Consider the following 12955-nt stretch of genomic DNA (forward strand, 5'->3'; position numbering starts at 1 on the left):
TCATACTAATCAAACCTACCTTGTAGCTTTAGAGTATTTAAGACCTGAAGATCATTTTCCCTGACCTCTTTTATATCACAGGCAGTTGAAGTACTCCCAGTTACCTAATATTGAGATAATACTTGTCTTTTACTAAAATACAACTTTCAGAAGAGATTTGAAGACATCAAGCAGAAAAAAAAGCCACCTCTTTTCTCTCTAATGTGTGCCAGTGGATCATCTTCCTTGCAGTTAAATGTTTCTGCCTAATTTCTCTTTCAAATTTATCTGGTTCTTGTCACAACTTTCTCGGCAAGATTAAAGAACTACTTAGTACCTAGTTTATTCTCCCGCAAAGGTACTTATGCACTGCTATCAGACTGCCCCTCTAGCCATCTTTTTCATATGCTAAAGAAATTGAGTTCTCTGGTGTGTATTCTAACTATGTTCTTTGGACTCCTCCACTGTATAATATTGCTACTACCTACCAAATTCCATTTTTGCAAAATGCCTTATATAGTAAAGGAACATTGCCCCTCAAGATTTATTATTCCTGCTCTTATAAATAGAAGAAAACAACGATATTCCTGTGCTGATCATAACATAAATGTGATAGTAACAATTTAATCTTTAAATATTTACTCTGGATATAAAAAAAATGGAGTCCTGATTCTCATTTACATTATTATTATTATTATTATTATTATTATTATTATTATTATTATTAAGTAGAGTGACTACAGGACATATGTAAACCAAACCCACATTTTACCCCTACCTGGTAATTACATGGTACCGAATATTTCTCATGTAATAATTATGTAATCATAATGTTATTCCTTGTATATAAATTTTATTAAGTTGTTTCTTGACACTGCATCAATCTTTATAATAAGCATCTGTAAGAGCTTTAGTTTTAAAAAAAAAATAATTTCCCTTTTTCTTCTTTTTTTTCTTTTTTTTTTTTTCCTGGTAAAAGTTCCCTATTACTTATAACAACACATAATGACTACTTTGGAGCCACTATGGTTTGTAGAGAGAGTAATAAACATTTTTTTATTTACCTAAAATAAATATTTAATAGTAAGATGTGAACGGCAAATTACTTAGTTGTGATACTTGCTTAAGCACCCACAAATTTTGTTCTTTTACTAATCATATTGGAATATCTTATATTTGCAAACTATGGCTAGAAAAAAATCATAAAATCAGTCTTTCTTTTCAGATTTTTTTTAAATTCACTTCCTTTCCAATTGGATAGAATATGGACAGTCTAGTTACTCATACTGTATTTGGGAACTTTACAACTTAGTTTCCAGAACCTGGAGATATATAGACACAGATGAAAATAAATTCTCATAGTTTTGTTAGTTTCATTGTTTTATATTGTTATCTTTACCTTTAAAGATATCATAAGAATCTGGCCTATGGCTTTGATAAATTTTTTTCTGCAGTGTATTTCCTGATTCAAAATAATACTCAGATTCATTATAGATATCTCCAAATTGCATTTAAACATGAATTGTTATCTAAGATCCTCTTAGGATCAGCACCAAAATCACATTATTGAAGGGAATTTGAAAATGATACTTCATGAGTGATCTGATCCGAAGCAAATTTCTATTACCATGTGAAGTTGATGTCCTCCCCTTTCCAGCAGGAGAGCTGAATATCTGTATCTTTCAGTAGAAGGCTTTGAAACATCTAAGATGTTTATCTTTTCTCCAGAATATTATCATTTGACATATTTTTGTTCTATCAATTATGAAAAAAACCCTAACACTGAAAAAATGGATTTAAGAGTGCTCTTCCCCCAAGTTTGCCTGTGCTCCAATGACATGCTTTTGTAGAAAACCTGTCCCCTGGAGGCTAACTTTTAACATGTAACATTCCTGTTAATGATATTTTTATCAAATACCAGTCTCAACCAGCATTTTGAAACATTTCTATCTCAGACGCGAAGAATAAATTCATGACAAAAATCGTATTTTGTCCATCTCCCCTGAGTTTCCAAATACATTCTGCAATAGAGGAGTGCCACAGCTTTTTGAAAAAAAAGTAGGTAGAATTTATTAGTGTAGACCTAAGAAAAGTATATTATTATTGGGCCTTTTTCCCAGGTATGGCTAGTCTTTATGGCTAAACCAAGTAAGAACAGAAAGAGGAATGTCTGAATGGATGTGTGCATATAGGTTCAGCTCATGGGTAGGCACCTGCCATAGACATTGCCACCTAAGTGATTGATGTTGATCAGAGTTTTAACTAAACTAAATCCGGGGTCTTGTGATGGCAAATATCAGATAATTTTAGTAATATATTTGGTTGCTCTATACCACTCATTCTTCCCAGTCAGTCAGAGAGCTAATCATCCTGACAAACACAATTTGAAAAGGTTATTTCCAAAAAAACAGGTATTGTGGACAAGCGTAAATTATAATTCATACTTAGGTGGCCCTGGGGTAGATGCCGTCCTGGTGAGTTAGTGGCTGCCTGGCCAGCCTCGGTGTGGCCGGGAGGAAGGTCCACCCCACAGGCACATGTTGCAGAAAGCGTGCGGGGGACTCAGGTAGGGGAGACAAGGAGTGGGTGCAGTGTTACTCAGCGACAAATCTGAAGGAAACATGTATAGACAGCTTTGTCTATTGTGCTGCCTTTTCAAACTGAGTCGATAATGCCAGTGTTGGTTTCAAGCGAAGCGTGTGCCAGATTACAGATAGCTAGCAATGGCATTTGAGAGCCGTTAATTGTGAAACTTGAGAAGAAAATGTACGCATTCCTTTTCAGAGTGCTATTCGAATGGTGGCCTTTTTATCCCAGAACACTGTAGATTTCACTTTTATTCTTTTCCCACATAAAATGCATGAAGTGCACTGAGTCTCCTTCACTTGGCAGCTTATATATTGCATTCTTTGCAGGGACTGCTTTGGCTTGTTAAATTGTACCCCATGTATTAAAATGAAATTGTCACTGCTGTGTGATGCAACATAACATGGTTTGACACCAAGAGCCTGGAGCTACAGAAAACAGACTTTTATTGCATTTATTCTTTCAGAGACAAGAGTCTCTAAAGGCTCAGCACAGACATTCACTTAGTTAAATCTGAATGAAGCCAAAGTGAACAATCTAAGTTGCTGTCTTTGTGCTTGTAGAAATGGCCCAGCCCATGTGATATGCAATGATACAACCTGGAAGGCCAAATTTTTAATGATTCCACCTGAAATAAACTGACAAATTACTTTGATTTGCTCAGACAATTAATCAGGCAATCAGGATATTATTATTATTGTTGTTGTTGTTAGTAGCAGTATTATTATTATCGGTGCTGGTGGGGTGGCCCTTTGAACTCTGGCAAACTTGTACACTGGGAGACAAACCGCTCCTCTGTGCGGGCTGCATTTTCCCAAAACCATGTGACAGGAAGGGTGGTGGATAAATTAATTTTAAAAAGATCTAGACTGGTCAGGAGTAACCAATATTTATGTCAGTGGAGTTATTTTGTGGAGTGTACCTGGAGGTAAGCACTGGTGTATTGAAGGAGCATTGAAGATGGTTTTTAAACACAATTTTTCTAAGAGAAACAAAAGCAGTACGACTTTTCTTTTTGCTTGCTTATTAGCTTTCTATTTCTCTCTTTCCTCTCTTCAAAGTTTCTATACCCACTCTGTAGCAAAGTCAGCTGTTCTCTGGACTAGTGTGCAGTCAATTTACAAGACTGAAAGAATGGTGAATTCCCAGATGTAGTATAACCATGGTTTGGGATTTGACTAGTAGCTTTGTATTCTTTACAATTCCCTCAATAATATATGTACTAGTTCACTGTTAATGTTTTAACATCTCAATGCTGAAAGTTATCTCCAGATCATATGAGATGAAAGTAAGGCATTTCACCTACCAGTATTACATGTAAATTACTGTCTTCACCCAAAATTTGGCTTTATGTTGTAATAGGCATATATGCATTGGTTTTGGTTTTGATATACAGTCTGTCTTTGCAGGTTATTTTTTAACATTGTAATCCCTAATTATTGTTGCTTAATCCTCTGGGTTCTTTCCCAAATCCTGTATATTTTTTTCCTGTCATTTGAAGTTATTTTGGGTGCACAAGGAATCTAGAAACACATCCTTTGCCTTTCCAAGCAGCACATGAGAGCATAAAGAATGTCCTTGTTCAGGGTGATCCCCTGGAGCCAAAAGGCGACTGTTCATTGACACTGCTGCGGCTCACACACAGCCAGGAGCGCAGCAGCAGGCTTTGAGGGTCGCAGGTCCTCCTCGCAAGCCCCGCCGTACTGTAATGAGCTCAACCAGTTTCTTCACAGAAATCGGCAAGAGCAGCTTTGAAGATTTCTTTCAGAATCTCTGCTTGTCCTTTTTTTCTCCTTTTGCTTTTTGTTTTTGCTGACTGAGCACTTTCATAACAGTCTAGTAACATGTATTGCCTCTACCCCCATCCTACTCTCTTCTCTTTTCCAGAATGGAATCTACAGAAAAATGTGAAGTAGTAATTCAGCATTTTAATGGCAAATATCTGAAAACCCCACCTGGTCTACCAGGTAAGTCTAGCCATTACTATGAAATTTAAAATTCACTTAAGAGTTTAGAATACAGAAACATTGGAATTTATGTTGAGAGTGGCTTGTATTACTGGCCCTGCTAAGAGGGCGTATGACCTCCCTGGTTGAAGCCTATCCTTTATGACCCAAAGCAACTTCTTCCTTTGCCAAGTTTGTATTATTCAAACATTTATGCCTGACAGCAGTAAATTTAAGTGCATATAAAAATCATGTTGTCTTACTGCATTTTTCCTTTTAAATGCATATATTATGTGGGATTTTTTTTCCAACTGGAGCAAAGGCCACCTAAGTAAATGCCAGTGCTTCTCTAACAAACTAGAAATACAACTAGATCAGCAACTGCGTTATAGGTTATAAAGTAGCCAGGATTTCAGGTTGTAGTAACTTTGTATTCTTTACAGTTACTAGTTAGTGTTACTAGTTACTGTTACTAGTATTAATAGCAACAGCTGTTAATACTAACTGAGGATATTTGAAATATGAAGTGATTTTATACCATTTGTACTTGTCATAACTTAACGAAATCCTGCCATTTTCTGACAGTACCCATCCAATACATTCATTGGTGTGTCCGTGTGACATCAAAAGCCAAGTTCCAGCCACTATCTTGCTTTTAAAATCTTCAGCTGTCATCTCTGTGGCCATCAGCTGTGCAAAGTTTAGTGATCAGTTGCCTGATTCTTAGTGCTTGACAAGACCTCCCCAAGGCCACAAATCTGCAAAGATTTCTCCCTCAGATTGTCTGAAGAGCTACGTTCAATGAACAGGAAATCCTTGCAAGAATTGCATCCTAGGTTATTCTCTTTTTTTCTTTTTAACTTCCATTAAACAATTTCCCTTTTTGGTTACTTTCATTAAATTCCTCCTTATTCATTGCCTGGTTCTTTATGCAGAAGATGCACTAAATACTCTAATTAAAAGAGAGCCATCTGCACAGCTACTGTGTACAGTAATTGAATGCTACAAAGTACATATAAATTTTAGTCAGATCACCTTCATGAAAGAGCATAAAACTTTTAGTACAAGCTGTAAGACTACATTTTATGGATTTCTTTTTCAAAAGTAGTCACTGACAATTTTTCTCAACACCAACTAATGAAGTACACCACCAACTTTGTGAAGTACAACACAAGACTCGGGCTGCATAGATCAATGGGCAAGGCAACATAGGCAGAGACCTTAAACCTTTGGTGTGCCTTTCTGTATGCATACATTGAGTCCCAGTAGTAATCTGTTTAATATCATAGCAACACCCAATGGAAAGAGTGTGAATAGCAAAGAATCAGTAAGTGCAGCTTCGTTATTATAATCCTATGTGCTCCATGGTCACGTTCCTGGACATCTCAGAGAGGACTCATCATTTGAGCAGGAAATAAAGCAGAATATTCTTACAGTGCCTGCTTGAGACAAAAAGGCTACATGTTAAAGAATGAAAGCTAGAAGCTGAAAATAGTTTAATTTTCTTTTTTTGTTTTTAATGTGTAAATTAGTCAGGAATATACTGGGTTTTCAACAGGAACAATGTTGGACATCAAAACAGGGATCTTGATAAGAGAGCATGATTACTTACCTTTGTTCCAAGAGATACACTGAAATTGGATTTTAATGGTTATAACTTTTACTGCTTTCTTAATTAAAGGACATGAATCAGCTCTTAGTTTCCTGAAGAAGGTGTCCATGTGGGAAAATTGTCTACTATGTTTCTCTTGTGATTGTTCTGATCAGATGGCATTTAGTTGCAAGGATGAGCTGAAAGTGACTATTTTAAGAGTTTTCATTTACCTGAGCACCATTCAGATGCAGATAAAGCATAATGCAGCTTGGGGCAAAGCCACTGAACCAGTAACTGAACTCACTCAACTATGCATTAGATATCTGTAAGATCCCATTTTTGTCCTCTGTTTTTGGAGAACAGATTTTGTAGCTTCAAACACAGATAAATACAAATTTTCATAGGGTATTTGATCTGCGTAAAAGAGAATATTTGTGCCTCATTATTAGAGTAGGGAAATCTTCAAATCCATATTTAACAGATTTTTCATATTCACTCTTCTTCTTAAGAAGCAAAAGGACAAACATGATCACTTGAGCAGTTGGGTCAATTCAAATAATACTGACCTCTCATACTCATTTACCTTTGATCCAGGGCAAAAAGCACTCAGCCCTAGTTTCTTCTTCTTCTTGAGATAGATTTCTGTTAGAGCTTCTACTCAGTTTATACACCTGTGCTATGAACCTGTATTTAAGCCTCTCAGCAAAGATAGAAGCATCTTGCTTTATCCCCCTCCTGGCAGTTGCTTATCTTCCTGCATGGAGAAGGAAGGAAAATCAGGTCTTCTAGTGTACTTGGAAAATCACAGTCAGAGCCTGAAAATTATCCTCCCAGCACCTCAGTAATTGGCATAGAAAGAAGATAATCTCTAGTTATTGCTGTGACCTCTTTATGGATTTCAGTTAAAAAATGAGGAACCGGAGAACATTAGCGGAAGGTTGCAACACTATCTGTTATTAACCTCTACTGCTCAAAGACATGATCTTACTGTGAGAGAAAATTAATCAATCCTTTTAGGGTTAAATTAAATTGATTTAGGATTTTCAGCTGGATTTCTTTCAGGTATAGCAGTGAACTGGGAGGGGTTTACATTTTTGTCCACATCTCCTCTCACCCAAGCTCTGATGTTCTGGTTCAGGCTTGCCAGCTAATAGAAATCAGCCTGGCTGCAGGCCATTTTGTACTACTCTGGTTCCTGAAGCAGTGGGATTATGGAGCAGACAAACCATTTTGGCAGGTAGCTTCCATCCACGCTGTCTTCCCTAGTCCTGTTCCCTGAGATGTGATCCTGGTGACACAGTGGGATGTATGTGTGTGGGAATACCATGTCTGTAGGAGAAAATGTTCATGTGTTGTGGGGGCGGCTGTGCCTGGTTACCAACTCATGATGGAAGGAGGAATGGAGTAGGTAGCTTTCATGCAATGCTGAACAGCCCCTCAGAAACACTGGGCACTCTGAATCTGGCTTTCACAATGAATAAATCATGGACCATGACTTAGTTATATCCTCCCAAGGAATTATCTCAAACATTCATTTTGAATACAGAGCTCTTTCCCAACTAGTGTTTCCTTGGCAAATGAGATGTAAATTTAAGTGGATGTATTTTTTGTTGCTGTTGGAAATAAGATAGAAATTACAGGAGAATCACTGTTGTGTACCTGGACATTTGAGTTTAGCCAGGAGTCACACATCTAAGCTGACCCAGACCAACAGTACAGTAGGAAAGGGTAAAGCAGTGTTATGTCTGCAAGGAAAGGAGGGCACACAAGGCACTCTGGAGGTTCTGTATTCTGTACATTCCTGAGGCAAAAATTTCATTCCTTGTTTGATTTTCTAACTTCAACTACTGTCTGTTGTCTCTTAAAAATTGTTGAGCTAAGCACTTGCAGCTCCAGACCACTCTGCTTCAACCCAGTAACAATGTAAAGGTTATTTTCTGGCACTTGCAAAATTTTGCTGGTCAGATGTGTAATGCCTAGGTAAATTGAGCAATACTGTGTCTATGTTAGTGAATTATTCTCATTAAGGGTGCTTCTCTGTCCAACTCCTTGGCTTCGTTCCATTCCAAAACCAATTGCTCCACTGTCCTGCTTGCTCAACTAATAAGCATTTCATGATGTTCAGTCTTAGATATACAGTACAAAATAACTGGTTACCCCATAAATAATTAGTTAATATCTTTGTATTTCTTCCAGACTGAGAAAGTACAGTTGTCTCCAGAAATGTGCGAACTCTCAGTGCTTGGCAGATTCTATGTGAACTTCATAAATATTCTGAGTAGCTTTGAGTGATTATTTTTTTAGTGGGTTTTTTGTGTTTGTTTTTGTTTTCCCTTTATTAGCACTGCTTTTCTGAGATAAATAGACCGCGGCCTACTGGGTATATTTTCTTCCTATAGAGAGTGCAGCCCCACGTGAAACTAATTGTAAAGGCCCCGTATTGCCACTCTGAAGGAGAAGTCAGCAAATGAACGCCTCAGACTATAGCGCTGTACGTCTCCATCAAGATGTAAAGGGCACTACTAATGATGAAGGTAGCTCGCCCTCAGTTTTTCAATGCTGCATCTCTTTTTGTTCGTGAATGGGAGACTTTATGTGAAAACCTGCTAATCTATCACATTTTGCAATCACTGAATTCAAGTAAAAATTCCTAGCTTTTCTGTTAGTAACAAATTGATTTCTCTTTGGATGGGCAAACTTAGGGTACAGTCTTTGCACAGAGTTTTTGTTCACCTCCCAGTATCATTGGATGTCTTTAAAAAACTTCATTTTCTCTTTTTGAATAAATGGAAAGACTTAATGAGTTCTTTCTTTTCTCTCTGGAATTTCACAGGAACATGCCTCAGTTGCGGTAATTATCCTCTGCTGATACATTCATTATGCTCCCTCACAGCATTTTCTAGTCATTATAGTGCTTCCTAAATTTCATTTGCTTTGTAAATACCTTTGGTTGTCAGAGGACATTGGGCCAATTCCTATCTCAGGGAAGAACTCAAAAAAGTGAGACACACGAATGCTATGATGCATGGTCAAGAATCTTCCTCTTTCGTAGTAGCTTTGTGTGGCTTTTATTGCTAATTTTAATGCCAGATTACAAATATCTGACAAAAAGAAAAAAGAGGGAAGTACTATTCTTGTGCAGGTTAAGAACTCCACAAGTAACAAGCAACTGTGGCATTTTGGGACTGACTTTTACTAGAGCAGAAACTCTTAAATACATCTGTATTGTTGCAGATAATTTCTTTGTATTTGCAAATACCTTATACCTTGCTTTAATCATTATTGGCCATGCATTTTTTCTCTTGAAAAGGTCCCAAGCACTGCATTTCTATGGACTCATTTCACCAGAATGAATGGATATTTTCTGCCTCTCTCCTTAGTTTAAATATTTCTCTTAAGTATTCTAGTTGAGGGTTAACTGTGTAATGGATAGTAGCAAGATTTTCCACTGTTTTTTTCTTAGTGGATGAACAAATAATATCTTGTTTGTCATTAGTGATGCTGTAAATTGTTTTTCTGAAGGAATAAACTTAAAATGTTTTGTTTGATAACTTTAGCCTCTTTCTCTAGTTTGGTGCTTTATCTTTTTATTTGATTGTCTCTTCATTTATATGCATAAAACACTGAAAAACTTTTCCAAAACTCTATTCTTGGGGAGTTTACCTCGCTTTGTCAAGGTAAGTAATACGTTACTATAAATATCCATATCTTTCTATCTTGCTCTCTGTATATACGTATATGTGTTTGACATTTTAAAGAAGACAAAACAGCAGCAAAAGGTAGAGACTAGATATTGGTCTATAGTTAGCTTAAAACATTTGTTGAGTGCTGCAGAGAACTTAAACAGAATGAAGTGTATTCGGCTAGGTTTGGTACTGGTAATACTCAGTGGAGCTCGTTTAAAAAAGGGGTTTATCTTTTACATATTGTTATCCTCAGAATTTATGTTTATTCAAAAAACCCAGACTCCCTCACTTGTATCCTCAGTTCCTATATCATATATGAGGTTCATATTATCTGAATCTTTTATATTGTCTACCTTCTAAGAATTCAGTTTTGTAAATATTTTCATTGTTATCTGCTGACTTCAGTATATAAAACCTTCCCTGCTGTATCAGAAAATATGATCCACATAAAGACCTTTGTAAAAAATAACTGTTTAACAAATTTTCTATTCCTTTATCCTGTTTCCAATTCCTGGCTGTCATTTTTTATGGAATCACTGTTATCTTTCGCTTTCTGTGCTCCATGAATGCACGTGCTCAGCTCATTGTTAGCAGAAATTTCTTTCACATCTTGAACCCTTTAAACATCCTTTTAACTTCTGTCAGTTCCCAGTCTTCATCTTTGACAGACAGTTAAAATCTTTAATTCCTTCTGTTGTTGTCCTGCCCGAGTCCTGGTGATGACCATGAGGCCACTGTAACTCCTCCTGCTTTAGACCCCAGGTGATTCCCACGTCCTCAGCAGCGTGCAGGCGGCAGTCCCCAGCTCAGGACTCTCTGACAAATTGCTCAGCGCAGAATGGGCTCTGTGGACCTGTTGCCTGGGTCATGTTGGATGTTAAGAGGTGCCTCAGTGGTATACGCAGCTGTCAGAAGAGAGAGTTCCTAGGCAAACAGAGTTTCATTTTTCGAACACCACATAATGGTTAAGATCACATACACTTTGCAGGAGACAGTCATAAAGATGGACTTTCTAACCAAGAAACTATAGAATGGGTACTGAATTAGTAGAAAATACAAACCCTTTTGCTTAGAAAGCAGGTCCCTGGTTAGGTGTCTGTGGCTTTGTTTTGTGGCTCATGCAAGCTTCTATGGTGTGGCCAACCTCTTTAGTGCTGCATGTTCTGCTCTCCTTTTAGAGCCGTGGCTGTCACACACTGCCAGCCGAGGCTCCTGGCTTTGCCCTCCTTCTGGTACTTGGCCACATATCACTTGTAGTTAATCCAGCCTGTACTGACTCTTTAGCAGTAGATCTCCAATAGATTGTGACTTCAACTGAAATCAAGTGTTTCTTGGACTGTCTCCTTCCTTTCAAAGACAGCATTTAAAAGTCAGATGATATTTTTATTGCTTCATGGCATTCTTGAGAATTTCAAATGTGAAGTGTGTCATTTTGTATCAGTGAACAAGACAGGCTCCTCTGTCTTTAGCTCCTTTTTTTATTTCTCCAGAATTATGTTTATGTAACCTTCAGTTGTCCTTGCTGTGCTGACATTTTTGTAGATGCTTCTGGTTTCATAGCGCACATTTCCATGTCTTGCTGAAAAGATCCATTCCAAATTTCCTAGATTTCTTAGATTCTTAAGATTGTGTATTCCTTAAAGGTAAGGGATACTTTCTAGAAAAAAAAATTATCTTGTCTACTCAAGACTTGATCTGATTTTCACTTAGCTCAAACAAAGACTCCCTTTGGCTAGGAGGATACAGAATTAAATGTTTACCCAGTAAACCCCAATAGCTGGTATGCACTTATTTGTTGGAGGAACATGAGTTGAGCTAATTTGTATTTCAGATATTAGGAGGTGTGTATCAGTGCTAAATCACATAGTTTGGGCTCGTCAGGGAATTTGTGTGAGAGAAGACAGTGCTGACATTATCTAAGACCTGCTTTTCCAGAAATATATAAAGATGTTGATGATGGGGACAATCTCAAAGTACTGATGTGCTATGTATTTATGTCTTGTTTTGTTTGAGCTTGTACTGGTCTCTAAGTTCTTAGGAAAAGAACCATATCTTTTTGTATTTTAAATAACCATATTATGAAATAATAATTTTTTAAATCTGGCTGTACAATTAATGAGAAATTATTTCCTTTTTTTTATTATTTTGTAACTAGAAGAAATAAAAAGTGCATAGAATCAGTTTGGTTGTAGTATTGCAGTAATTCAGGTCATGATATATAAAACAGCATTACTGCAGTTTGGATTAAGATCTTTCACTTGGTTTATAAGATTGAAGTTAGAGAACAATATGGCATATAAATGAGAAAAGATCATTCCTTGTTTCCTTCTGTCGCAGTATCACCTGTCATATCTTTCCTAAGATTTCCAGAAGTCTGCAACATAAATGGAGAATTGCATTCCTTTCTCATTCGTAATATCTAGTGGTAATGAACTGTGTCACAGTTTATCTAAACTAATTTTAATATATACACTTTTTCTTTTAACTCAAAGTGCATTTTTGCTGTGAAGAGTGACTGTGTAAATCTTCTAATTCAGCAAATCCATTGCCTTTATATACAATGGTAGATAATTTGCTTATGAACAAAAAAGTCTCTTCTTTATGTTACTGCTGCATAACCAGCACAGCTGAGAGCATGTGCACTGAATTCTGTCGTGCCTCATACATCAGCAGGGGAAGTGTCGACAAGTTTCTGGTCCAGGGACAGTGCTGTTCCTTAGATGCACTTGTAAAATCCAAGACGAGACAGACGACTTGCGCAGGTGTTATGGCAGGCAAAATTTATGAGCCAGAAAGATTCACAGCTTGAATTTCAGATTGTTTAGGTCTAAAGGGCTGGCATTTAAAACCAAGCAAAACAAACAAATAAAAACGTGCAAATCAGAGCATGAAACAATGTGGAACATTGTAAAGTCATTTGTACGTGATTCAGATTTCAGGGAGGAATTCTGCTTTTGCATCAACTGTGGCCAGCAGTGGCACAACTCCTGTTTCTTCCTCTCCTGCATTACTTTATTAGTCCCTTCAGAACACTTTAAATGATGGAGTATATCTGCTTTGCAGGCCCTACTGCTGCAGTACTGTGTTGTCACACCTGAGCCAGCTAGTTTAAAACTCATTTAAAAAGCTAACTTGAGCAAGGGTATCAATCTAGCTGAGCACAA

General features: G+C 37.1%; 1 protein-coding gene across 8 annotated transcripts in view; it reads left to right on the forward strand.

The window, feature by feature from the left end:
• The window catches only part of RBMS3 (RNA binding motif single stranded interacting protein 3), a 724940-nt gene that overhangs the window by 573585 nt on the left and 138400 nt on the right, over nt 1-12955 (forward strand). For all 8 annotated transcript variants that reach the window (XM_075052929.1, XM_075052943.1, XM_075052937.1 and 5 more), the window contains one exon: nt 4453-4532. In XM_075052929.1, coding sequence (XP_074909030.1) covers nt 4453-4532 — 80 coding nt within the window. The remainder of the gene's footprint in view (nt 1-4452; nt 4533-12955) is intronic.

This window comes from Buteo buteo, chromosome 2 (genome assembly GCF_964188355.1).
Source record: "Buteo buteo chromosome 2, bButBut1.hap1.1, whole genome shotgun sequence".
In the NCBI taxonomy this organism is placed as follows: Eukaryota; Metazoa; Chordata; class Aves; order Accipitriformes; family Accipitridae; genus Buteo; species Buteo buteo.